The sequence below is a fragment of the Desmodus rotundus genome, chromosome 12 (genome assembly GCF_022682495.2).
Source record: "Desmodus rotundus isolate HL8 chromosome 12, HLdesRot8A.1, whole genome shotgun sequence".
Classification (NCBI taxonomy): Eukaryota; Metazoa; Chordata; class Mammalia; order Chiroptera; family Phyllostomidae; genus Desmodus; species Desmodus rotundus.
Window position 1 is genome coordinate 93,133,534 of NC_071398.1, and position 27,876 is coordinate 93,161,409.

At 43.8% G+C, this 27,876-nt stretch overlaps 1 protein-coding gene and 2 long non-coding RNA genes across 11 annotated transcripts in view; 2 read left to right on the forward strand and 1 right to left on the reverse strand.

Moving 5' to 3' along the window:
- The window catches only part of RASAL2 (RAS protein activator like 2), a 270,409-nt gene that overhangs the window by 36,960 nt on the left and 205,573 nt on the right, over positions 1–27,876 (reverse strand). For 8 of the 9 annotated variants that reach the window (XM_053915605.2, XM_045189246.3, XM_053915606.2 and 5 more), the window contains 2 exons: positions 14,752–14,861; positions 745–898 (listed from right to left, as the gene is read on the reverse strand). In XM_053915605.2, the coding sequence (XP_053771580.1) occupies positions 745–898; positions 14,752–14,861 (264 nt within the window). Of the gene's footprint in view, positions 1–744; positions 899–2,673; positions 3,185–14,751; positions 14,862–27,876 lie in introns of those variants that run through there. The other variant, XM_045189259.3, reaches the window with a different exon arrangement.
- Positions 3,173–6,523, forward strand: LOC123478922 (uncharacterized). Its single transcript, XR_006654336.2, has 3 exons — positions 3,173–3,393; positions 3,674–3,771; positions 5,308–6,523. It is a non-coding gene; the product is annotated as an uncharacterized lncRNA (long non-coding RNA).
- LOC123478921 (uncharacterized) lies at positions 20,524–27,817 on the forward strand. Its single transcript, XR_006654335.2, has 4 exons — positions 20,524–20,981; positions 23,840–24,087; positions 25,332–25,469; positions 26,461–27,817. It is a non-coding gene; the product is annotated as an uncharacterized lncRNA (long non-coding RNA).

Sequence of the window (27,876 nt, forward strand, 5' to 3'; positions counted from 1 at the left end):
GTTACAACCTAGTGAACTCAATCAGATTACATATTCTGACCTAACACGGTAGCTACTAGCCACACACGGCTAGCGGGCACCTGAAATGGACATAGCCGGTCCAAACTGAGATGAGCTGTAGTGTTAAAGGTACATTTTGAAGACTTGGTACCCTCACAAAAAAGAACGTAAAAAAATCTCATCGATACTTTTTATACTAGTTACATGCTGAAACAGTCAAGGGCAGTCTGTTCCTTTGAGAAACTGGGCACCTGCAGCGTACCAGGGACTGGGCGAGGGGCAGGGGATTGTGAAAATCAGACAGACGTGGTTCCAAATCTTGCTCCAACACTGCCCGTGTTGTAGTTAGAAAAATTACATTTTGGTCAATTTTCTCAAAAGATTATTAAAAGTGGGGTCTTAGGCTTTCAGGAGAAAAATAGTGCTTGATATCTTTATCAACTTCAAAAAATTGAAATACTCATTTAATGTTACTCTTAGTCTTGCGGGCTCTGCCGAGACTGTACTGAGAACCCGTTTATTCGGAGAGCCAAGAGGAATGAGAAGCCATCATTAATAACTTTAATCACCAATGTAATTAGATTAATAGACTTCCAAATCTTTTCCCTGTGAGCAGGTAGTTTTCAATAACTGAAAACCAATTAAGATGATCAAATCAATACCACCGTCATGAAATCACAGAACGGCTGCAGAGAAAATCTGCTTGTTGTTCGGCTACTCTCCCTCCCTCCCCTACTTCTTTACCTCGAAGCAGAAGTCCTGCCCGAGGATGCTGCTGTGCAGCGGCTTCACGGCGACCGGCTCCCCGCGGCCCAGGTCCAGGCACTCCACCGCGCTGCACGGGCTCAGCAGGGACTCGTGGGAGCGGGACTCCTTCAGTTTAGGCAGCCCACGGGACCTCAAACAGAAAAGGGTACGTCAGACAGTGTGGCCGCTCGGCCACCAAGAACGTCAGCGCGGGTCCATCGTGAGGGAGGCTGACAAGAAATGTGTAAATGTCTGCAAAAACAGTCAACGAGGAGCCAATCAGCTGCCCGTCCTTAATAATGGCAACAGCGGCCAAACGCACGGGGCCGCATAAACCTCTCGCACGTGTGTGTGTGAGTGCGCACACACTTTCTCCCCCCCCCCGAAGCACGAAGGAAGGCTGGTGTGATTTCACCAGGACAGACGTCGTTTTTATCCTCACACCTGGTTTGGAGACAGAGAGACATATGCCATCCAAGGTTGTCTTGTGTATTCTTATTTATGCAAAGGCATTATCCAAAGACATGTTATTTCTTTTTCTCACTCTGTAGCTTTACCCTCTCCTATCACTGACAAGATAACGGTGGCTAAATCCTCATTCTGTTTCTTTGTGCTTTGGAAGAATGAAAACACACACGGAGTCAAAGCCACGCTTTTCAGTGCAAAACCCTGCCTTTCGAAAGGTCTGGTTCCCATGTCAGTGTGACGCTCTTTCCTGGCAGGCTCTGGTTCTATCCGCACCACACTGTATAAATACGAACGCAGAACGAAATGCCCCAAGAAACCTCCCCACCTGCAGAAGACACGTTCAGACGCTCATCTAGAAGAACAGTTCTGTCAACACCTTGCAGGTGTCCTGATTGACTTTCTTTCCTAGCTGGTTGAAAAAGGAGGCTGGGAATCTCGTTCCTGTGGGAGCTAGAACTTCACTGCTTTCCCCTTGGGCAAGGTAACAAAATCGAACAATATAGAGCACAATATTTTTGAATCCAGCAATGGACAGCCACGCAGTTTTACTCAGTAATGATAGTATTTATTGACTGAAACACCCAGCATTAAATATGTATTTGTATTTCCAGCACGAATACCTAGTAATAGGGATAAAAGGAGATGCCCTGTGCGAGGACATTTGTTTCTGTAGAACACATTGAAGAAGCAGCTTCATTCATTTCCTTGGAATAACCATGTTAACATGCAAAGGAGCTGAAATACTTGATGCCGGAGTAGCTTTCAGTTACATGATGAAGTAACGAGATGTAGGAAAGTGGCACTAAAGGCTGCTCTTTCTCTCTGTTTCCACTGCAACACCATTTACTCTAACGCCACACAGTAAGACACATCTTAAGCAATAGATTTTACTCCATTCTTCTTTCCCCACACTAATGCCCCACCACCACTCGATGTTTAAACCGGCAAACATGCACTCTGATACCCAGCAGTCCTTTTGAGGTCGAAAAGCCAATACTTATATTTACTACTGATAATACAAAATATGCACAAGAGCCACCTAAATGTTTGTACACAAAAATATAACAGTGTAACAGCTCCACATTTATTTCCTTTTGTTCTACGGGGCGAGACAATGCCAAGTTACAGACTGCAAAGACAGCACAACTATAAATAACTAAATGCTAAAATCATTTTACTTTAATGTAATTACCATACAACCTTTCCCAATGTGCTTCATGGGAAGCCTGGTTGAGCCAACAGGATACTGTAATCTTTCTGAAACACAGTGAGAACAGCAACTCCAGCCCCTGCCCCCGGAGGGAAAACGCATCTCAAGCTCTGGGAGTGAGCCCTCGCTCACGACAGGATAGAAAAAGGAGGCATGGCCACAGGCTCACTTTTACTTTTAAAATTCTCTAGGAAAACAGTCTCGAACAGAAATTAATTTTATTTCCAACAAAATAAATGTCTACCTACATGAAGCAATTGTGCAGCCACCTGGCAGTGCAGCCCCAGAGCACAGTGGTGCCACATGTCGCGGTGCAGCTAGTCCCTTTCTGTGCTACGTCTCAGAAAACACCTCTGTTTAGAAGACCAGAGCCAGCAGAAGACGGTTTCCCTGCTGCCTGCGGTCACTGATAACATCTTCGGATTGATGTTTTCCAGGCGTGATTTCAAGTCCTCAACAGAAGAGAAAGACAAACAACAGAACACGAAGCCATCCTCCAGACAGACGGCAGGACAGGTGATGCTCCCTCTCCTCTTCCTCAGGCTGCTCCAGCCCCACAGGTAACACAAACAAGGTTCCTGGGCTCTCGGCTGGGCCTGTCGCCATGGCGCCACACCTACCTGGAGATTAGAGCTGAAGGCAGCAGGGAGAAGCTGAGGCTTGAAGGACTCGAGGAGCGTGCTCTGCAAGCTTGCCTGTTTTAAGACAGAAGGAAAGGGATGGCAAGCCCCCTACCCTGTCCATGAACAATTTCTCAGAGTCAAAGGCTGTAGGAAAAAACTGAGGCAGCCTGGGGGTGGAGAAGAATGTCTTAACTCTACTAGGGGACCGAATTGAGAAGCTTTACCTTGCTTCACCTGCCTCTCCCTGCACGCACCAGAACTGCCGCATCCCAGCTGCAAGCCCACCCTTCCTCGCACGTCTGTTCTCTTCCCTGCACCGTGCTCACCCTAGTTCGATGCTTCTAGGTATGATTTTACACAATCCTATCTAGGTTACACATTCTTTTTTCTTTTGGACAAAATTCTTTATTCACCTTATTTCCAATGCTGAACAAATTTCATTTCGATAGTCAGGTCTAACTTCCAAACACAGCTATCGATAGCTTTTGCAACCAAGCCTTCTGGAATTAGAATTCAAAACTCCCCCCAGTTACTGAAACAGCAGTTATTAATACAGAGTGGAGACTCTCCCATTGTTCAGCATTTATGTAGGGGCTGATATGTGTCTGTACTCCCACCCACACAGTGAACTGAGCAGCGAAGTCACTAACCTGTTCAACGTTACTGCTGAGCAGATAAGCAAGCCCTTCCTGCACCGGGCAGAAAGCGTCTCAGAGAACACAGGTAATTCCCAGAGAAGGGGGTTACGGTAAACAGGAAGACGAAGCAGCCAGGGAGTGGCTGGGGAGTGGGGGTGGGGTGGGGTGGGGGTGCATTATCTGTGCAAAGATTTCGATGTAACAGCATCAGGAATCTCAAGTCCCCTCTAAATCACGTTTACCACCTCCTGTACCTTTAGAAGAACTGATTTTTCTTAAATCTGCCAACTAGAGAGTTTTAGCAGCTTGTATGGCAGTTTACTTCTCTAATGGAAAGCAGAATGTGGATTTACTGAGAGAATAATAAAAGTTTAAAACAATTCTTCCCAGTCCAATTAGACAATGGCCTTCAGCAAGGGCCTGACCTGGAGAGTGGATACTGTGAACCCCTGACTCCCGGCAAGCCTCTCCCCAGGACCCCACACCCTGGCCACCCAACCCAGACTCCAAGTAAGGGTGATTCAGGGCTCCGATGGGACTGTTTCTTACTTTAATCTAGAAACTGCTTCCCAGAAGCACTTTTAGTCCTAACTCAGGAACACCATGTTTTCACATTTTTGTTTTAAGGTCAGCAGACAACCTGGACCTCGGTGTAAACTCCAAGTCTGACCTATTTAAGAGATAAAGTAGGGACGGGAAAGGCTTTCTAGTCCGTACCACAGTGAGTGTTACATTACAGTGAGTGTTTTAACTCACTTCCGTCTGAACAGGAGAAGGGCCGGTGGATGACGGACAGTCAGCACACACACCACTGGGTAAGCGGGCGGCGAAGAAAAGGGAGTCACAGCACTTTGGTGCGGTGCTGAGGAAAACACAGCTGGGCTTTACTCGGCTTAACCATCCAGTGTTTTAAAAAGCCAGATTTTCCCCAAAGTGCCAGGGGTGCTTGGATGTGCTAGCTCAATCTGCCACATGTTTACAGATTCAGCCCCAAACTTGGGGAACTTTTAATTAAAAATGCTTATTGCCACACAAAATCCCGTGTTCCGGTGCAGGCAACTTTCTGCTTGGCTTGGCAGTTCTGACTCGAGACTGCTCCACCCAGTTCTTGGAGAGGCGGCTCAGCCAGAAGGTGGGTGTAGCAATACATGCATGCATTCACCAGTATGCGATCTGTGGTGGTTGGTCTCACCTGGAAGTTTCCCAGGTAGCAATTAACAAAGTGTGGTCATCCTAATACCAGCACGCTTAAAAAGAGTCTAATAGTTTTCTTTTTTTTAATTGCCTCTGAGATCTCACTTTGAGAAAAATGTATCTTTACTTGTTCCCCGATTTCAATTGTTTTTGAAACCTGGTACCCGTGAACACATCTAACTGATGTTTTCTGTGTGAAAGAACAGATCCTTTCTTATACTATAATCTTAAAGTTTTCCCTCCCTGAGTTAAAGAAGAAAGAAAAAAAGAAATTAAAGCTCATTCATCAAAGTTCTACTTGTGTGTCCAAAAAAAAAAAAAAAAAAGCAGCCTCCTGGCTGCACTGGGTCACCTGCTGCGGTTAAAGCCCGCCCCCACGGCTGTATCACTCACTGCTTTTACGTGTGTTTGAAACCCCTCACGCCAGCCACACGGAAAGCTATTTGTGGAAACAACATGCAGCACTGATCTCCCTGCTCCCTGTTCTCCGACTCTCGACAGGATGGTCTAATGAGTCCAGCTGCCAATGGTAAAAAAGGATACTTGTCAGCCTGGGTTGTCACTTAAAATGAACAAACACACGGGAAGGAAATGCATCACCACAGACAAAAATGACAGCCAGCCTACTTTGGTACAAATGCATGCGTACATACAATGAAGTGGACACAGGAGGAAGACGAGACCATAAATAGTAAAACACGCTCTGGAGGGCAGAGCGTTCAACCAGCCTCCAATGTGAAGCCTCTTCGCAGAAACGGCGCCGTACTGCACCATGCCTTCCTTTTTTTGTCCTTAAATTGCACGTGGGATAAACTCTACTATGCCTATTAGACAATTTAAGATCTATATTGAATTTTTTAAAAATCCATGAAACTAAACCAAGCCACACTCATACACCAACTCAACTAACATACTTACTAAAGGGTGAGTGAAAGACTAACAACCCTTCTTTCTCTGAACTGCTAGACTTTTAGTCTCAGTACTGCCATAAAATTAAGTACGGGGGAAAAGGGGTAAAGGAAGAAAACACTGATGGAGCTCAATGACACTTACTTGTTCATCACTCCTAAATTCATGACTATTTGCTTTCCCGTTAGTTTCCAGGTTTGCTGAATAAGTGGGTATATGTATGAGCCACCCATCACCCAATAATTACGTGCAGTGCAAGATGCGGCAGGCACTGTACTAGAGGGAGGGGCAAGGACGACAATGGCAGGCGGACTCCCTGTAAGTGGCTTGGCTGGGGCAGCCTGGCAGTTTTGATTAACATTTGGACTGAACACAAATAAATTCTGAGTCAATATAGAAGCTAAAACTCATAAAACTTCTAGAAGAAAACATAGGCGAAAATCTCTCAGGACACAACCTCCCCCCTCCCCCCATAAACATTGGGGGTGGCAATGTAAAACAGTACAGTTACTGTAGGAAACAGTTTGATAGGTTCTTACAACCCTAAACACGTTGTTCCTGTACAACCCAGCGGTTGTCCTCTTGCGTATTAACCCCCGAGAAGTGAAAACTTATGTGTACACAACTGTTCACAGCAGCTTAATTCACAAAAACTAAACACCAGAAAGAACTCAAATGTTCTCCACTGGGCGAAGGGTTTAACCAGCGGTGATGCCTCCACACAATGGGATTTGAGTCAGTGATACCAAGGAACGAGACTACTGATAGCCTGGATGCATTTCAAGGCTGTTCTATTTAGTAGGGCGGGGGGGGGGAGCCAATCTGAAGTGGTTACATGCCATATGATTCCATTTATATAACGGTCTTGAAATAAACCTAGAGAGATGAAGCATACATTAGTGGTTGCTAGGGGCAGGGGTGGGCAGGAGAGGCAGATACGACTGTAAAGGGGGTGAAGAGGGAGCTCTTTCTGGTGATGGGACGATTCTGTATCTTGGCTGCGGTGGGGGTTACACAAATGTACACGTGAGATTAAACTACGCAGAACTATACACACACACAAATGAGCGCGTGTAAAAATGGGGGAGAACTTAAAAATGCCTGTAGTCTAGTTAACAGTACTGCACCCGTGTCGATGACCTGGTTTTGGTACTACACACACAGTTACAAGGTGTGCTGCTGTGGAGCCTGGGAGAAGGGTTTGTAAGACTCCACGTCCTATTTTCACAACTTCTTGTGAGTATGCATATTCAAAATAAAAAGTTAAAAAGACAGTTCTAGTTGGGAGAAACTCAAGAACCTGAGTGTACTGTTCCAAAAATCCCCCCTACAAAAGAACACCACACTTAGCTTTAGGTAGCTCCTGACAAAGAACCAACAAGCCGACGGCTTTGAAACCAGGCTTTGCCAGGGAGCCTCAGAATGGAGAACGTTAGTGGGAAGGTTGTGAGTGGAGGGACGTTAGAAAGGGGTGAGGGAATTCTACTGCGTGTGCTCATCTTTACCTCGAGACTTTGGCAGGTGCAAGCAGCACGCCCAGAGAGTACGACTGGTAATCTGACAGGCACCTGGGACCCTGGGACACCCAGCCCCGTCACTGAACCCCGTTTCGGAGCATTTCCAAGCACATTTGAACAAACGGCAGAAATATCAGAGTCTTCTCCCACCCCAGTCCCTTCCCACACAACACGGCTTTAATGTGAAATGCTGCCAGTATTGATTGTCGGAAATCACTTTACTGGCTTTTATCTGACAGATGGCTTCGTGACATCCTATTGATTTTGCTTCTAAAATGTTCCTCCTATCTTCTCTCTGCCTCTTCATTCCCACTGACACTACCCTCCTTAGAGCCTTCACTATTTCTTCCCAATCGCTTTTTGCTAACTGGTCTCCCAAACTCAGTCTCTGTAAACCAAGTCACTTGAAACTCCATTGCTGGATTAATTCATACACAGCACAATTCCGATTCGGTTACTTCCTTACTCAAAAATGTTTAAAGGTTTCCCGCTGCTTACACGATAAACTGTCCCCTCAGTCTGACATTCAAGGACTGCTCTGTGTATGGAATGTAGGATCGAAAATACCTTCCACTCAGAATTCTGAGGACATCGCTCCACTGACTGCTGGCTTTCGATATTTCTACTGAGAGTTCCAATGCTGTCCTCCACTCTTCCTTCATACGTAACCTACTCTTTCCTTCTAGAAGCTTTTAAGATACTTTTTAAGGCTTGGTGTCTGACAGTTCATAATGTTGGGAATTGATGTGTGTGGGGGGGTGTGTGTTTGGTGGGGTGTCTTCTGTCTTTTCTCATTCACTGTGCAGGGAATTTGGTGGCCTTTCCAACATGGACTGTACGTCTTCTTGTGTTGGGAAATTTCCTTGTGTTATTTCTCTGACAATTTCCTCTCCAAAGTTTTCCTCTGTCCTCTTTTACTAGAATCTTCTGGGTTGATTCTTCTCCTTTTCCGCTCCATTTTCAAGGAGGGGGATTTGACTTCAGCTTTTACATTTTTAATTTTCAAATTCTCGTTCTTGTTCCATTGGTGTTCCTTCTTGCTATGGTGCCACAGATGCGCAATCTCATCTCGTGAAAATATCCATTATGTGTTGAAGTTGTTTTTGGCTCTGTGCATTGTCTCTGCTTCTTTTGGGTTCTTTTTCTTTCCTCCTATTTATTTGTCTTTCATGCGGGAGATTTCCTCAAATATCTGGAGAATCTTGGCTATCTGTTTATATTTCAGAGTGCAGCACTAACGAGCTCAATGGAAGCTTTGTGTGCTGGAATGGAGCTTATAGACTAACGAGCTTCACTGTAGAGTACTTCCTGACCAGCTCTTTAAAAAAAATTTTGAACAGCTTTATTGAGATATAACTCACATACCATAAAACTATCCATTCAAAGTGCATTTCAGTATATTCAGAGTTGCAGAGTTATCACCACAATCTACACTTAAAACATTTTCATCACTCCAAAAATAAACCTCACGTACTTGAGCAGTCATTCCTCATTCATCACTCCCCATCCACACACGTCTGCAGCTGCTGGCGACCATTAATCTACTGTCTCTAAAGACTTTAAAGATTTGCTTATTCTGGACATTTCATGTAAATGGAATCATACAATATACGGTCTTTTGTGACTGGCTTCATTCACTTAGCATAAAGTTTTTATCCAAGTTGTACCATGTGTCAGCACTTCATTCTTTTTGATGGCTGAATAACATTGTATTGTATGGATATACTATGTTTTTTAATCCATTCATCAGTTGATGGACATACGGGTCATTACTACTTTTTGGCATTTATGAATGTAGCTATAAACCTTCATGTGTAAGTGTTTGCAGTGACATGTTTTTTTAAAAATCCTCATCTGAAGATATGGTTATTGATTTTTAGAGAGAGGGGAAGGGGGAGGGGGGAGAGAGAAACATCAATGTGAGAGAAAAACCTTGACTGGCTGCCTCTTGCATGTGTCCCAATGGAGGATCAAATCTGCACCCTGGGTCTGTGCCCTGACCGGGAATCAAACCCCCACTTGTTGGTGCACAGGACGATACTCAACCCAGCCACCCGGCCGGGGCACGGTGACATATAGTTTTCTTTCTCTTGAATATATTTCAATTCTTAGGAGTGGAGTTACCAGCTGGGATTGTCCTGGGGGAACCCAAGTATCAGTACCTGTAAGTCTTTTCATCTGGGAAGGTCCAGTTGCTCAGATTTGCTATTTGAAAGCCTGGCTGCTGGCTTTCTAAAGCTGTGTGGGAGCGGAGCCTTTCGAGTTCTGGGGCACGGTGGGTAAATCAAGCTCCTTCTTACATTGGAGCCTGCTTGCTGTCTTCATAATGTCCAACCTTTCCCTCTTCCTAACAACAGATTCTTGTATGGGGGCAGCAACGGACCCACGTATAACATTTCCTAGCCTCTCTGGCAAATAAAGATGGCAACGAGACATGAACAGAAGTCACTGGACGGGTTTCAGTAAATCTGCTTTAAGGGAAGTAACTTAGCTGGAAGACAGTGCCCTTTTATGGAGCCTGAAACATGGATGCTATGGCTGGAGCTCTGGCAGCATCTGGTGCTCATGAGGATAGTGGAGGGAGAGCCCACAGAGAGCCCTGCCCCTTAGCCCTGGGCTGCCCACCCGCGGACTTTTATGTGAGGGAAATTGATTTTACCTTGTTTAAGCCGTTATGATTTGGAACATCTGTTCATTAGCAGCTGACCTGTATCCCGAGTGATAGACTTTGTTTCATCATTTCCGTCTGCAGGATGCTGTATCTGGTCTTCCTCTAACTTTAAGGCGTCTATCACTCAGATTTCTCCTGGTTTCATCAAAGATGGAGCTCACATTTCTCTTTCTTATACTGAATTATTTTTAGGACAAAAAAAGCAGAAAAGCTTTTACCTATCAACTCAAAAACTGAAGCTTTACCTTCTAGTCTTATTTCCTACCTCGTCCCATTACATACCACGAATCATATTCAGTATTTCTCTTTAAGCTCTGTAATTTCCTACTCCCCACTTTTGCTCATAAATTCCATTCTGAGGACATCTCTCTCCCCATGACTGTTCCTAAGTTCACATGATGCCTGTTCTTTAAGGTTCAACTCGCAGACCACTGCCCTCTCAGGTCTTTCCTGCTCCATCCAACAGGAAGTAATCTCCCCTCACATCATCTCCTCCTGGACACCTACTTCATTCACTGGACACTGTGAGGTGGGGCTATGTGCTTAGTCCTCTACTTTCCTTGCAGCGTGTGGCTTCTGACTCTGCACATAGCTGTCACACATGAAATGTGTTACTGTGTATCAAGACATTTGTTTTTCAGAAATATTATTTGTGCCTACGCCCTACAATTTCACAGAGGAAATGCTGAGTCTAAGGATCCTTACAAGTTCACCCTTTCAAAAAGCCACACCGGTGGCCACATTGGTGGCAAAAAGCCCTAATTCCATCAGGGCCTCAGAGCAGAGTTTAACTTGTGATCGCCGGCGAGGCAAACCTGGAGTCCCGAGGGCCTTTTCGATCACTCACGTGCGTGTTGAAATACCCTCTGTGGCATTTTGCACAGAGAAGCTTTCTGACCATATGTGGCAAGCCTTCTTTAGATAAAATCAACTCATTTAAAACTGTTTCTCTGCCATCTTAAAATTGTGACTCAGACCTCAGGAGAGTAATTTTATATTTTTAAAAATATGAGTGCAGATAAGGCTTGTGCTTATCAAAAACCTTCAAGAACTGAAAATATGATCACTACTTCATTATCCTCTGATACCTCTGGGTAGAATATTTCCTTCTCTTGATAAAGGGAGAGATAAAATTATTTTCCCAGCATCATAATGAGAAATTTAATGAGAAAAGATCCCCGGTCAATTCTGGCTGGGAAGGCCACAAAGACTGACATGTTAGACCAAGGGAAAAGCTGAAACTTCTATATAACTTAGGGACATGGTTTTAAAATACAAGAAAGAGATTGGGAGAAAATATTAGCAACATGCATAAGAGTGGCCTACAAGCCCTATTACCACGGCGAGTTCTGGAATAACGCCATTTCGTTCAATGTTGTGTCCTTGTCACGTGGATGAGGTGCTGCAGGGACTTAGCTCTTGTTTCTACCAAGCAGCCCAGGGTAAAACTGGTTTCGTTAAACATCATTACGCCTAAGGTTGCTGAACCTGTCAACGCTGTTAAGTGAGGACTTACTGCAATAGTAAGGCACTACTCCAAGTCCTAAGAAAAAGGACAAAAAGCTTTACAGAAAAATGGGCAAAGGAATGAATAGGGAAGTCATAGAGGAAAATGCGAAAAAAGGTTCAACTTACTAGGTGCTAGAGAAACTCAAATTAAAACAAAGAAATCCCCCACTCCCTGGCCTGTTTTTTGTTTTTTTTTTTTAGTGGCGGTATGGTGTAAAGGTTAAGTAAAAATGTAGACTCTAGAGCCAGACGTCGAGGATTTGAACCACACTTCTGCCATTTTCTAAGCTGTGTGACCTTGTGTAACTTTTACGAATTTCTGTGTTAGTTTTCTCATCTCCAAAACGAGGCCGTGACGGTGACTCCCTCAAAGGGCTATTCAGATGGTCAGATGAGTTAGTGTATGTGAGGCGCTTAGCGCGGTGTCTGGCACAGAGCAAATACCGTACAGGTGCTTATTATTACTGTTCATCCGTGAACATCCACAGCGATCGCATGTGAACAGCTGTTTGAAAGATGAAAGTGATCTTAACCTGTTGGTGGGCATTCAAATTCATGCAGCTTTTCTGAAGAATTTGTTAAGTGCGTACTCTATGTATATCTAGCAGTTCTATGTGAGAAATCCGACTCCATCCCATACGGACAAAAAGGGATCACAAAGGTCCAAAACTGTTCATTACATACCCATTTTGTGTCAGGAAAGGGGAAACGATTTAAGTATCAATGGAGAAGGGAAGTATGTAGTTTACAAAGAACTGCAGTGTACTGAGAAAGCAGCGCTTCAACAAAACGATGTAGGTTACATGTGCTGGCACGCACAGCTGTCCAAAATATTTACAATAAAGGCAAGTCACAATCCCACCTAGAGGAAAACCAGCAAAACACACGTATGTGGACATTTATGTATGGATTTTTAAGGCAGTTTGAAAATATACAAATTGTTAATGCGGTTATTTATATGGGAGACGGGGAAGGTGAAACTTTCATTTTATCCTGTACTTACATATCGAAACTTGAAAAAACCAAAGATACGTGCGTGTTTTACTGTACAATTTAAAAACTGAAAAAGGGGCTGCTTACCAGGTCTACCTGGAGTTTCCATAGATTTAAGATATAAGAACAGAAATGTTTGGCTACTTAGATTCAGACACTATCCATCACTTTGGAATAAATGGTCTGACTTGAGGAATCGATAGGTATGACCTGAGAAAACCAGGGGTCTTCGGAGTCTTTGGTCACACCGGCAAGGGCACCGATTCCAAGAACTTAGCTCATTCATAGCTTGTACCTTATTCATCTGTGTCTTCAGGTCATCTGAAGGCAAGAGCGCCTGTTCTAAAAAAACTAGTACATCTCAAACTCTTGTGAGCACGTCCCTATACAAGAAGAATAAAGATTTTGAGAAACTTCTGTATGGAAAACCTCCATGATTCAAATGGATTTTCCAAATAAAGAAGGGTTGGCTAATAGTTGAGATTTCCTAGCGCCTTTTTATTACGCTGTATTCGAGACAGGGAAGTCCCGCTGCTGACTGAGGCGGGACGTCATGGAAGGCACAGCTCGTCTAATGAGCTCAGGCCGCTGGCCAGGCACCGGCTGCGCCATGGCAGTGTAAGAGACTCTGGGGAACAGAACCTTTCCGTAATTCGATCCAAGAATTCCTGTAGGCTACATAAAGCAAATGGAATAGGAGAGAGCACTTTGTTTGAGAGTAAGAAGGTGATATTTAGTGCAAATTTAAAAAATGAAGTGCACTTCCTATAAAAGCGATCGCCCTTTCCCCCGCATTTACACGCAATGCCACCGAGCGCAACACCTGGCTGTTGAACCGGGAGCCTTTCAGGTGCTGCACAACATCCCTGTTCTTAAAAACCAATATTCTGAAAAAGACGTGTCACTCCATTTTATTAAAACTTATTTATAAAGTGTTTTGCATTCATACAATGATGAAAGTTGCAGAATAATAGGAACCTAAGGAAAAGATAGAAGAAGAGAACGGCTTTTAAAATTTACCTTAATACAAAGAAGTATAAAAGAGATGATGAACAATACAATTACACTGCGAACTGAATAGACTTGCAAATTTCACAGAGCACCTCTAATGTGCTCCAGGGATAAGGAGAGCAGATAAAGCAGTAGTTTCTTATCAACTCAGGATGGGGGGGCAAGTTTTTTCTTCCACAAAAGAAGAAGAGTAATTCTTCCTGGCAAGTGTATAATCTACCATCACAGAGATTATAATCTGTATTTCTGCAGTCTGTGATGCAGATAACTGAGAACGATGGATTTATGAAACAAAAGAAACCCAAGTATAAAAAAGAGTATCAGGTATGAAAGGCAGATATGAGTTCAAGTCGAAGCTCTGCTAGCTGTGTGACTTTGGGCACGTCTCTTAATCTCTTTTGCCTCAGTTCCTCATCTGGAAAATGAGGATAGTAATAGTAGTACCCAGGGTGGTATTACATGGGAGAATATTAAGAATGCTTGGCACATAGTGGGCACTCAATAAATCCAGGTGATGGTGGTGATATGCCAAGACACAAAAAGTACTATTTCCTAAATTTCATTTATTAATGATGGAATATGAAGTGTTCAAAATGTGTCCATCCTAGCACGCACCCCATGATTTTAGAAGGTTGTTATCATCGGCGAGCTATGTACTTGGGGTTTACTCAAGCTGAAATCCAGGCTTCCTTTTCATGCATGTCCTTCAGGTGTCACCGCAGAGTGACAGGACTGACCCCACAAGCTGTACACAAAGAGCAACATGGCAGGGAAGAGCCTGCTCTCCGGGGGCGAACTTCCCGCGTTCAAACGCCATTGTGCTATTTATGGAGCTGTATCACCTTGCGCAAATTAACTCAACCTCTTACAGGATTATAAAAGGTTAACTTAATATCTTACAGGATTACTACAAAGATTAAACAAGACAATGTGTATAGTGCTCACAAAAACGTTAGCTATCATCATCATCATCATCATCATCCCTTATAGTCGTTCTACAAAAGACATTGCCTCCGACCACTAGAACTGGCTTCTACAGAAACAGCACACTCTCCAATATTCTAAGAGTCTTAAACAGGCTGGGTATTTGAGTCAACATTTTGGACCCTGTCTCAATATGAACAAGACAAAAAGGTAAATTTGTATTGGATATTTCCAATTATCAATGATAGCCAATTATCAAAGTTAGGTAAGACCAATATGCCTTATCAAAACCCACTGCAAAACTGCCTTTTCTGTTTTAAGCAAGTTTACTTCCTACCTGTCATCTGTATTGCGAAGGGATGGGAGCCGAAAGCTCGTGTTTCTGTCCAGCTTCGACTGGCTTTTGGTCCTCTTGATGGAGCCTTTCAGGCGCTTGCTGAAGAAGCCCTGGAACGAAAAGACAGAGGTGATGGGAGAGAGAGCCGGGGGGAGCCCTGCTGCCTGTGTGCTCCGCTGCACCGCCTTCGCAGACAATACTCAGTTGTTTACCACGAAGACCAGACACGGGGCCCAGCTTTCAGCTTTTCAATTTGTAAATAATAGTTGCTTGAAACCACTTGGTAGTAAGACCAAAGTTATTTTCTTTTATCATAACTGGGATAATTAAGCTTTTTGATAGCATTTAATTTCTTATTTCTTAAATAGTTTCTATACTAGCAATAGCAGAGAAACTAACTATAATAATAGATTTTTAAAAAGCCTAATAATATAATATAGAAAAATATACTCCTTTCTATGAAGATGGTGTCAGCAATTTCAATAGAAATAGTATCCAGTAATTTCCTGAACTGAATTAAAGGAAAACAGGAAAAGAGAACAGCGCGTACAAAGGCCCCGAGATCAGAAGGTACTTGATGCATCGGAGGAATTAAAAAAAAAAGTTATCAGTACAGAGCAATATGTCAGTGGTGTCGAAGTATTAAAATTGGACATGATATTTGTAAAATTAAGTTTTAAGTGTAGGTGAACTATTTTGCAATGAAGTAGGTATCACTTATGAAACCACTGAAGCACCTAAACTTCAGAAGAAAAAAGCCCTTTACAGCGTCTGGCCCCTGCTTGCCTCCTGCTGCTTTCCACCGAAATATCTAGAGCTCCTTGAGCATCTTCTTGGTCTTACTGCCTGGCAAATAATGGGCTTTCAATAAAAGTTGATTGAATAAAAGAATAAATGCAAGAATGAATGACGATGATCACTGCTTTCGAGAAAAAAATTCTATTGTTGGCAGATGAAAGGACATCTTATAAAAGTATGCCAAGATGCTTTGAGAAAATGTTACAAAGAAAATTCAAAGAAAAGTTTTGACACATGGAAATTAACACCATGAGATGATTATTATCTTATAAAAGCTGTGTCCAGTAAATCTTTCCATAAGGAAGAAAACACTGGGCCAGGATCAGCACATCCGATCTCTCACGTTGTTTTAGTTACCACCATACCCACTGCTTCGGGGTGAGGACCACAGTAATCCGGGTGAGCTAGGGCACGCCTATCTACTGACCCCGTGATCCCAGTGGCAGTAAACATGCTACTTGTCTGTCAACAGATCAATGAAGGAAGCTGAGGGCCCAGCCTTATGCTGCCCTCGCACGGGGCTTTGGCTAAGGGAGGCTCCCATGTGCTTCTGTAGTTGCTGCAGCAGGGTAAAGGGAATGTGACAAATTGTGTACCGGCTCTTAAGTCTTCATGTCTCGTTTCATTGGACAGAAGGTCACCTGACCACACCCAATTTTATTAGGGAAAGGATGTACAATCCTACCGTGTATCAGAAAGAGAACTGGAAGTATTAGTGAACAGTAGAGTGGACTACTACAGTGCTTTTCTGTGCCAAGTGTTTTGAAAACACTCAGGCATTGCTCCTTCCATTGGAAAAAATAAAAGGAAATTTATTTAAATCAGAAATAGAACTATTTTGTTGACTAAACAAAGGCTTATGTCATTTCTTGTTGTTCTTGTACCCCAAAGAATAAGGGTAAGAACTCCTAGGAAATGTCACATAGACAAATTCCCTAGGCTGTTTTTTCATTCAGGTTCACAGAGGTTGATTGGAGGGGAGAAGACGGGGCTGTTAATTAAAGTACTGTGTTTCTCGGAGACGGGCATTTGTCCGGTCTCCCGTACAACTGTAGCGCCGTTAGAGAAAGTCACAGTCGCTTGTTCTCCGAGGCAAAGGCTCATTCACCACTTTCTCTGACTCAACAAGGACTAGTCACCACACCCGCTCAGATCTAGGTTTACAGGCTCTTCTAGGATTCGTTTGTAGTCGGTTCACAAACCACTGGCCTAAGCTGAGATCCAGCCTACAGCTTGGCCAAATACCATGTGTAAATCCATTCCTAACAAAAACGCAGCTAAGCAGTTAACTGAGAAGTACCAGTAGATGTTCACTCATTCAGCACTTTAACTCGACCCTGCGTGGCACCTAGAGCATGCATCGTATTTTAACCCATTTATTTAATACATACTTATTTTCTGTCTATTTGTTGTAGAGCACCGTACCGGGTGTAAAAATTCAAAGATAAAACAAACACCACCTCTACCTTCAAGCAGCTCATATAATATAGGGTCTAGAAACGAAATATCAATTTGTGACACAGTGTAAGTATATGGCACAGTTAGGAAGGCACACGTTCTTAAAGCCTGGCACACTGAAGCACCAAAGTTACCCTATTTCTTTGAATCCAGCACGCCAGCAATTGGCACCCCATTATTTTGTGTATGCGGAGGAAAAAGCTGCCAACTAGACTACACATGTTCCAGAGGTCTTTTAAAAACTCACTTAGGCAGGTTCTGTCACACACCACACAGTGTCCACATAAGAATACACGCGAAATGAATTGGCTAAGGTATTCCTAGTGCTTCCCCATTCCCCGAAAGGCTTTCTGACCCAGAGCAGTTGTTCCTGTTTTCCGCAGACGATCCTCCTGCGTCCTTTGAAGAATTCTGATGACAGAGCGTATCTTTAAAGAAGAATCTACATGCAGAGATGCTAAAAAGTGAAATAGGTGCACTTCAGAACTGATGAAACATGGGGTTGGTTTAGAGAGGCACGTCGGAAATGGCTTCAGCAACCAGAGAAAGAAGGGGTTACTTCATCTGGAGAAGGAGGGGAAGTCACATGGAAGATCCGAAGGGCAGACGGGATTAGGGGCTGGGGTGCCGAGGGGCACAGCATGAGGAAGGGCGTGGGGGTGAGAACCCATGGGGTACACAGTAAGGAGATCTAGTCTGGCTGGGGTACAGTTAGGAACACCTAAAATAAGATTAGAAAGGCAGTTTATCCAGCTATTATTAATGTATATTATGGTCCCATTGGTCCTTAAACTTGGAGGGTAAGTATAAGGCTATATATCTGTCTCAATATCTATCACAGTGTTTAAAGCTCACTGCTCAATAAATATCAGATTAACAATGTACATGAAATGATAGTGATTTTGGCAACAGTTAGAGGAAAGTTTCAGATAGCCCAGTGATATTTCGTGCAGGTACAGCAGTAGAACACGCTATACAAAATTCTGTTTTTCCTCCTGATATGAGTGGAACGTGGCTTTCTCCTGAGAAAGCGGTTTAGCTCAGAGCCCCACCTAAGATTTCCACTCTCCTCTGCCCAATACTTGGCAGTACCCAGGCTGAGGTGCTGGGATTTTCCAAGCTTACCATGACCGCTTCCAAACCTCTATTCTATAAAGTAATTTCACTCCATGAAATACTGGTTTGGAATGAAGCAAGCTCTTTGCGGTCCACACCATCTTGATTTGGCATCCTTTACTGGTCTTTGCTATTCTCATGCATCAGTCTCTCCTTCACTTTCTTTCATTCATTCAGGACTTCAGGCCCTAGTTTGCCATATTCTGTCTCTTCACTGCTAACCCCATACTAACAAGTAACCAGACAGTGGTCCCTCCCACACCCCAGCTTCACAATTCCTTGACTCCAAGATCCTTGTCCTTCTCTCCTGCTATCCGCTTCTAGAGCCACACACTCAGTAGTAACATCACTCAGGTGACCTCCACCTTAGACATCTTAAACAGGAACGCTCTGCTTTCCGATTTCCCTTCCTGACCACACAGCCCTTCCTCCCAATACATCTGCTCTTCAACCTCACAGAAACCCTCAGTCTCTCGACCACCCGTCTTCTTACTGCTGATGATTTCTTCTCTATCCAAACTGGACCTCACGGTCAATCACCTAAAGCTATTTTATCACCAACAACCTCCATTCTTAGTGATGACCTACCCCAAATCAAAGCCGGATAGATGTCTAAATTCTCGTCCCATGACCAAGCTGTTGAAGAAGACCATGTAGGGGGATGCTCTGATGCTATTAAAAATTCACTGCCTCCAGCTAGGCTGGGCTCCTACTATGCCTCGGTGCTGGACCAAGCATGCACAAGCCTCACGGCAACATGCATGCTCTGGGAGAGCTCAGAGCGGATGGCATGCCCACTTGCCCTCCGCCTCCTTCGGAGCAACTCCGGAAGTGCAGGCCACCACGCTTTGTGCCATGCAGCTCTCCTGGCTGCAGTTCACCGGACTGGCGTAGAAAACTGACGTAGAAAACTTGGTATTCAGTTGTTTGCTGTAGGCAATGCACTTACATCTGAGGAGCTTGAGATACACCAGCGAACAAAACAAGCACCAATCTTTGCCTGCATTAAGCTTACACACCCGTGGAACGAGACAGACAGTAAACAAAGAACATAATAAACTAGTAGAAAACAAGCACTACAGAGCACAGAGCCATGTCCGAGGACTGGAAACCTGAAGTCGTCATGGCAGGCCTTAGGGAGAAAGATTACAGAGCGAAGAGACCTGAGAAGGTGAGTCAGCCCACAGAGAGGAGATGGGCAAAGCAGCCCAGGCACCAGGAACAGGCTGGGCAAAGGCCTGAGGGCAGAAGCATGCTGGCTACGCTCAAGAGTGAGCCACCAAGAAGTCAGTGCGGTGGAGCGGAGAAAGCAGGGCAGGGAGCAAGCAGGGTGGTGCCAGTGCAGACCCCGGAGGCCACGGTGAGGGCCTCAGCTGCCACTCTGATCTCTCAGGATGTCACCAATGAGAGGCAAGACCACTGAAAGCAGTCACGAATAAACAGGCATCTGCTTTTCTCAGAGAAATACCTTTAGCTGTGAAATTAGACAGGTGCACTGATTTAATTTGGTTTTGAGCAAGAACATGCAATATGCAAACAGTGCGTGGTCTCCATGAGCAGCAGACGGCACATCAGCAGCCGAGATGCATGGTAGGTATCTGACTTCCCCAGGCCTCATGGCTGCAAAGTGGGAGAGCAGAACATCCGGTCCAGGCCGCCAGACTCTGGGCCCCTCGCTCTATAACTGCTCTGCCATGTCACTTTCCACATTCTAATTCCTCTTCGAATATTCTAGAAACTACAGTATAATGTATTTTCCTCATGGATGCTATACTTAACTTCACACATATCTTATTATAGAATTATACACCAGAAAGAGGCAGAATGCAGTATGATAGTCGAAAAATGTGAGGAAACGAACAAAAAAAACTGGTGTGACAACCTACTTAGAAACATTTGTCCCTAGGACTCCCGTTTATGTAATGATACTAAACTGAAACTCTAATTAAAGTACTTTTATATGTAAGTGATCCTATGATCACTTAGAGAAAAAATCCAAATCCAAACTTAAAGACAGATGGAGGCCAAGGGGAAGATGCTTCTCTCGCTCTCGCGTGAAGTTATGTCTGTGTCTCGTGTTAACGTGAGCAGCAAAGGTGCCCTTGCAAGCGCGCTCCGGAAGTCCAACAGTGTGCGTGGAAACGAAGGAAGAGACTGCAAGTGAACCGAGTTCATCCTCCTGACACAAACTGCATCGGAAAGAGTACTGAGAAAACCCTCAAAGAGATCCTAGCTCATCCAACCAACTCCCCTCTGAAATGCCCATGCTACCATCTACAATTCTTAAGAAGAGTATACAGCTCATCATTTTAAACAACAACACTGTCGTCGCAATTGACACAACTGTAATTAGTTGGTACTCACTATTTTCTGTCAAAATAAGGTTTAAAATTACCGACTGGCAGGAAAAGAAGGAGCCAAACGCAGCCTTTCACGGTCGCTTGGTAGATGTTAAGACAATGGCAGAAGGTGTTCGCCACCTGCAAATTGGAGTAACCCCTGAAGACCAAACCCGGCCATCGGGGCACAATCGTGACTGAAATAAAACTGCTGCCAGGCAACCAGGCTCCGAAGCCTCAGTGGTGGCAACAAGCGACGCTGGGTGTCCTAGTGTCTCCGCTGTTCCCTTAAGACGTGGCGCAGTGGAGGCAGGGAACCTTTCCTGTCATCACCTTTCCCGCAAAATCTCAGCAACACGCAGCAGAACCCTGCTTTACTCCGGTCTGAGGCTTTCACGTCGGGGACCACACCAGGGGTTGTGCAACTTTAGGTGATTAAAGAATCTTAACAGCAGTTCCTTAAACTGTTATGTGACTCACACTCAGAAAATGCCACCCTGTCAACTAGAAAGGACCCAGGTGAGAGTTGGGTTCATTCTTGCTTTTTAAGTTTTACTTTAATAGTAAATTAACCTCTGTATTTTGCATAGTTCAGCAGTTCATACTATTATGGACCGTAAGTATTCAAGGAGAAGGGCTATGTCATATAATTAATTCCCTTCTTTCCTCTCTTAATACAACTGAGGAACTTGTAAATGTTCAGTAAATGTTGAGTGAAATCTAATTGTAGAAAATTAACACGGAGAAAGGAAAAGGAGGGGTAACCGAAGATGCTCAACCCCATTTTCCAATCATCATATTTATTTACTTAGTTTATCTTCCAGTTACTGGAAAGCCAAACAGGAAGGGAAACTCTAGCTAAAAAGAATAATAACAGAACAACAAACAGATGTGAGATGCATTATTACAGTTAACAGGCAGTTTCAAGTTGGGTAACTTCTCCCTTAGTGGGGGTTTTCAGGTGGTGGATACGTGTTGTTTTGTTTGTTCGGCAACTTTAAGCATCAGAAGGAAAAAGGAAAGGTTCTATAATAAATTAGAATTGTTTTCCTAGACCGAGCCGATGCTTCAGAATCTTTGTGCCTGCAGCGCAGTGATCTGCATTTCTGACAAGCATCCAGCATCCAACGATTCTCTTTTATGAAGCAAAGTAAAACTTTCATTTTGAAACTTTTAAACATACAAAAGCACAGAAATTAACATATTACACACATACCCTTTATCAGATCTAACCAATGTTAACATACCGATGCCATTAGATTACATTAAAATATAAAAGTAAATATGTATAATTATAAGATAACATGTTATAATTTTTATAATGCCATATGTTAAAACAAACTGCTCTGTCCGGACCTGCCACGGGGGCAAACGGAGGACACCTGGCACACCTTCTCTATCTCCAACAAAGTTTCTTTGTCTTAGAGGTTCATTTTTAATGGAGAGAGCACTGCTACGTCAGGTTCCTTTTGATTATCATCTTCCCATTAAATTTTTTCCAACCTTTTACTTGCAACTTACATATATTATGTTTTAAATGTACCTTTTCTTTTAAAACATTAGGTTTATGGAGGTACAATGTACAAAAAGCAAAATCCACCATTTTTAGTTGGATAGCTTGATGAGTTTTGACAAATGCAATTGAGACAGAGAACGTTTCCATCACCCTCCCAAATTATAAAATGCTGAATAGTCAATCCCTTCCCCTGCCCCCTGGCTCCTAGGAAGCCACTAACGTGCTTTGTCTCTACCGTTTCATCTTTTCCAGGCTGCCATATGAATGGAATTGTGCAGTGGGGAGTCTCCTTCACTGAGCATATTGTTTTTGAAATTTTCTGTGTTGCTGCCCGCATCCGTAGTCTGGTCCTTTCTCTTCCATTGTGTGGACATACCAGCACTTGTTTATCCCCTCCCACTGATGGACATTTCGGCCTATTATAAATAAATCTGCTTTAACAATTGAGAACAAGTCTTTACGTGCACATATGGTTTGGGAACCACTGATTTAAAAGTTTGGTAGAAAATTCACAAAGAAATAGCATGGAAGAAATGGCAACCTTTTATAAGGATAAGATGTTAATGAGGTAGAGTGGGGCAGGGATCTTGGGAGGGAGGGAACCCCTGATTTTTTCCCTTTATATTTGAAATAATTTTTGATTTATAGCAAATCTGAAAAAATAGTACAGTTTTCTGTTGCCTAGCTTCCCCTAGTGTTGACATCTTACATCACCATGGTATAATTATGAAAACTAGGAAATTAACACAGGTACCATACTGACCGAAATTACAGACCTAATTTATAATCTCACCAGTTTTCCCACTGTATTAGCTTTTTATTGCTGCTGTAACAAGTCACCACCAGTATGGTGGCTGACACTGGACAAGTTTATGCTCTTACAGGTGTGTACATCAGAAGGCCAGCACAGCTCTCCCCTGACTAAAATCAAGGGGCCAGCAGGGTGGCCTTCCCTGGTGAAGGCTCTAGAAGAGAATCTGTTCCCTGACTCTTCCTTCAAAAGGCCACCCGCAGTTCCTGGTGCGTGGTCCGTTTCTCCATCTGCAGAGCCAGAAATATTGCCTCTCTCTGAAAGGGTCTCAGTTTTTAAGGCCTCATGTGATTAGACTGGACCAACTTGGATAATCTAGGTTCTCTTCCTACCTTAAGGTTTCTAGCCTTAATCACATCTGCAAAAGTCGCTTGGCTTGTCAGAGAGCGTATTCACAGATTCTGTGTATTAGGATTTGGTCATCTGAGGCAGGGGCGGGGGGTACTGTCTGAAGGTGGGGCGAAGGTACAGTGACCACCAAACCGAGAAGGAGGTATCTGAACACTGAAGGACGAAGCAGGCAACTCCATTAATTGTAACAAAATTTACTGTAGGCTGACTGGCGTACAGGGAGACGCGTTGGTGTGGACAGACGACCCAGCACTCCGTACGGACTACCCTCTGCTGCTGGACAGAGGTCACACACACACTTGATAGAGGAGCTGAACTACTAACTGACAAGACAAAGGAAATGACAATGCAGAACCCACGCCTCCTGGTGGTCTTCTGATGGACGATCACTTAGAATTAATGCCAACACGCTGTTTGATATTTATCTCGGTTGCTATGCCATCTCGCCTGTGTTCTGACAGGAAGCTTTCTGGTGCCATCATGTAAGCTTACGAGACACAGCTAGCATGGACTCTGCAGCCCCGGTGCAGGCTGAGATGCCACAGGTCAGAGTTCTCAGGACAGCAAAGGCCTGGACACAGGACGGAGTCACTTTTGTTTAAATCAACATATATATGGGCATTATTTGACCTTCCACACATAGCTTATGTAATTACTTTCTTACGAGTGGACATTTAGGCTGTTTTCACTATTTTGCAGTTACACACAGTGCTGTGAGGAACGCCTTGTGCCTTGGAACTGTCCTGCTGACCGAGGAGTATTTTCAGGGAAGACTGCAAGGAGGGGGCGGCTGGGTCAGAGGGAAAGTGCGCTGCGGCACTGCCCAGACCCCTGCAGAGCAGGGCTGTCCCAGCGTGCATGCCGGCCTGCGCGCCGCACAGCAGTGCCTGTCCCCCCGCCGGCCGGCCCGATCTGCTGTCCTACTGCAGTTTCTGCTGGCCCAAAAGGTGAAGGAGAATCTCTGTACTGTTTCAATTTGCGTTTCTCCGATTATGAATTTGAACGTTATTTGTGTAGGTTCAAAACAATTTTTATAGTTTTTGAGAATTACCTGTTCATATCTTTTTTTATTTTCAATTTTTTTATCGGGCTTTTGGATATTTATCAGTTTTTAATGATTCTCCCTATGCTGCGCTGTCATTAAACTTTGTGATGATGTTTTTGCCCTGCAATTTTGAAAAGTCATTTTTTGCTTCTGGCTTTTCAGTCACCGTTACAGGAAGTGTTTTCCTACATCAAGAGTAAAGAGGAATTCATCTGTGTTTTTGTCTAGTAGTTGTATAGCTTAGTTATCCTTCACAGTTAGATCCCTAATCTGTGTTGACTTTACTCTCGTGTGAAGTGTGATACATGCACATCCAATTTTTCTTTTATCCAAATGGCCCTGCAGTTTGCCTATACTTTCTATTTCGAGTACAACTCCTCAGGAAACCGTTCTCCATTTCTGTAACACGAGTTAGTCTCTAGCTTCCCATCACCTAAGACCTTCCATTTGTTCTACTCTTTTCTCGAGAACTGTGTTGACTCATCACTGGTTGGGTTCCTACTTTCCAGCCCCTAGCGAGTCTTACCTCCTGAAGGCAAACACTATCGCCTCACTCCTCTGTGTTTCTTCGGTGCTTAGCGCCTAGTGGGGCACTTGATGTGTGTATGTGTGTGTGTATATATACGCATATATACATACATATATACATATATGCGTATATATATGCAGAATGCTAAAATGATTACCCTGAATTATTAAGAAAAGTCTGATCTACTCAAAGTAGGGAAAACATCTAATATTTCTGAGGGGAAGATGTCAAAATTATTTAGGTAGAACCAAATCTTGTGTTTAAAGAGGAAAAATGTGGTATCGGGAATATTCACTTCCATAGCCCACCTCAGCCCCTGCTTAATGAGGTGGAAGTCAATTTTCTTACGACTAGCAGAGACTGCTGGCCTTCAGATATGGATATTACGGAAGACGGTCTTAAGGGGTAAAATGATGAGAAATGATGGGTTAAAACTAAGAAAGAGAACATCCGCCTGACGTGAGGTCTGTTGGTCTCCTGGCATCTGCCTCCCCGAGGCCATCACGGCGGCCTGAAAAAGCTCCAGGTGGAAGCACCTCGTGGAAGACGCTTCTTTTCACTGTCAGGGGAGGTGTAACAGGTAAACTTAATTGAAGCTTCCCGTCTCTCATTTTCAGGTCTCTAAGAATAACAGCACCACAGATGGAGGTGTGCTTTGGAGCCTGTTCATTATTTAAAAAACTGAAATTCTCACTGCCCCTGGTGAAACAGAATGCACCTGAAGCCTGTATTATGAAAATGGCAGTGAGCAAAAGGTACAAAGTAGAACCATGTAATTACTCTTCACTAATGACGATCATGGAAAAGATTTTATTAGGTATATTTTTTATAACCTCTCAAGGCTATTTCCTAATTACACTGTTTCTAATCATGCAAACATTTTTCCATGATAAATTTAGGACCCAAAATACTAACAAACTGGTCCATAGTGTAATACAGTGCCTTTGGAGGGTCTGCCACCCTCCCAGGATCTTAGAATTCTTATGTAGTGTTTTATCATCAGAGAAAAGGCATTCGGGGCTTTAGAGGAGGCCAAACTGTTTGCTCTTTGTCACACAAGGGAGATGCTAGGTGAACATACATTAAAAAAATGTTGATCACTTCTTTGCCTGTTCTAAGTACAAATTCTTTTTTTCTAAAAGATTTTATTTATTTATATTTAGACAGAGTGGAAGGGAGGGAGGAGGAGAGGGAAAGAAACACCAATGTGTGGTTGTCTCTCGTGTGCTCTCCACTGGGGAACCCAGCCTGCAGCCCAGGCATGTGTTCTGACTGGGAATTGAACCAGTGACCCTTTGGTTCCCAGACCAGTACTCAATCCACCGAGCCACACCAGCCAGGGCCTAAGTACAAATTCTTGAATGCTAAAACATGAAATCTTGTACTGATGCTCAGGCAGAATGAAAAGGGCAGGTGACCCAGGCCCTAGATCGAGATGGAAATGCTCCTGAGAGTCAGTGTTCTCCCTGAGTGCAGAAGAGAGGAGCCCAGGGAGAAAAGGACAGTTCTGTCGGGTTTGACCTTCACTTCTGCTGTCCTGTACAGCCTGTTAAAAATCTGACATTTAAAGACTCAGAGAGGCAGACCACATCCCTTCCTACACACTCGATTACTCCTTGAGTGAGAAAGGAATGACAGCTCCTGGGAGCCCTTCTTTCCATCCCTAATCGCTCAGGGGTTCCACAGAAGCTAAGTCATTTCCTCCTCCTCACTACATTCCACCCTTAATTCTATTTTACTTAACAGATTCATGTAGACCCCTAAACACACAACACTACATGGAGTTGGGACGTTTAAAACCATCAACTCATGACGAAGATGCTGTGGCAAACGAGGTTAATGTCTTTGCGATGCGCACACCGTGGGTGATCACAAATGCCATCGTAGAACAAGTTTTGGTGAACCGACCAGAAAGAAGAAAACAAAATCGGTGCTGGAGTTGTAAGAGGAGTAAGACATACAGTAGTCCTCACCTTCTGGAAGAGTGGTTTCTAAATTGTACTGACCGTGCATCAAATGAGTACAATATTGCTGGTATGCATTCCCAAAATTGTTTGCCTATAAAATGTAAGAACGTTTTGATGTATGACTATAAAAGATTCAATAACACAAACATTTTAAAAGATGAATGAAAAAATCAAACATTATTTTTTTCTGCAACGTAAATGGATGCTGCTGTGCACCCTTGGAGGTAGGCACATCCCATTCTGGAGGCTGCCAACCAGAATATCACAGACCAGGGAGGGCGACTAGGCAAACCGTGACGCTGTAAGTACTATCACGGATAAATGCCCAGTCCTACGGAAGGACAGAGAAGGGGGAGGCTAATGTGGCCTCCAAGGGGTGGAAAGAAACTGGAGCTGAGTTTTAAAGGATAAAAATACACTTAGAAATAATAGAAGGTGGCCTTTCTAGGCAGCAATGTACAAAGATGCCAGAGAAGACTTGTTTGGGGAACTCTTTAAGTTTGGTAAAGATGGAGCTCTCCAAGTCCGGAGGGTTAGAAATCTGGTGGGGAGGGGGATGTTGGGTGTTGCGAAATGAGACTTGAGGGGCCGCCAAAGGTAGACAATGAAAGGTTCTCTCTGCTAAGTTAATTTTGCTTCTTCTCATCCTGTAAAATACCAGTTAAAAGCAAAAGCTTTCAGCAGGTGATGGATGCTTTCTAAAGGCAAAGCTTGGTCTGCCTGAAGACACTCAAATGAGGGGAAGGGGGAAGGGGGAGAGAGAGAGGGGAAAGAACCTCGAGGAAAGCCAGGCAAGTACAAAACTGGGTTGTGTCCATGGGTGTGGGACCAGAGAGAGCTACTAAAGGAATTTAAGCAAGGGAGAGTCAAGCGGTGATCGGGTTGAGATTTAGAGAGACCACTCCGGCAGCAGTACGAAGGCTAAAGTGGGTGAGGGGGAACTGGAGGCCATAAGATGAGTTAAGGTCTTTTTTTGTACTAGATGGGACCAGCTAACTATTTGGAAGGCCTCAGCGAAAAATATAAGGGCCCTTATTCGAAAAGCAGAAAACAGTTTCATTAAAGGTACTACAACAGAAGACTTTTTCCTTTCTTCAGCAGACTCTCTCTCCATCTGCCATGGCGTTTTTGATTTGCTACTTTAGGTCATGCTCTCTCGGGTACCGGGCAAGTGCAGACCTTCCCACTTGGGCCC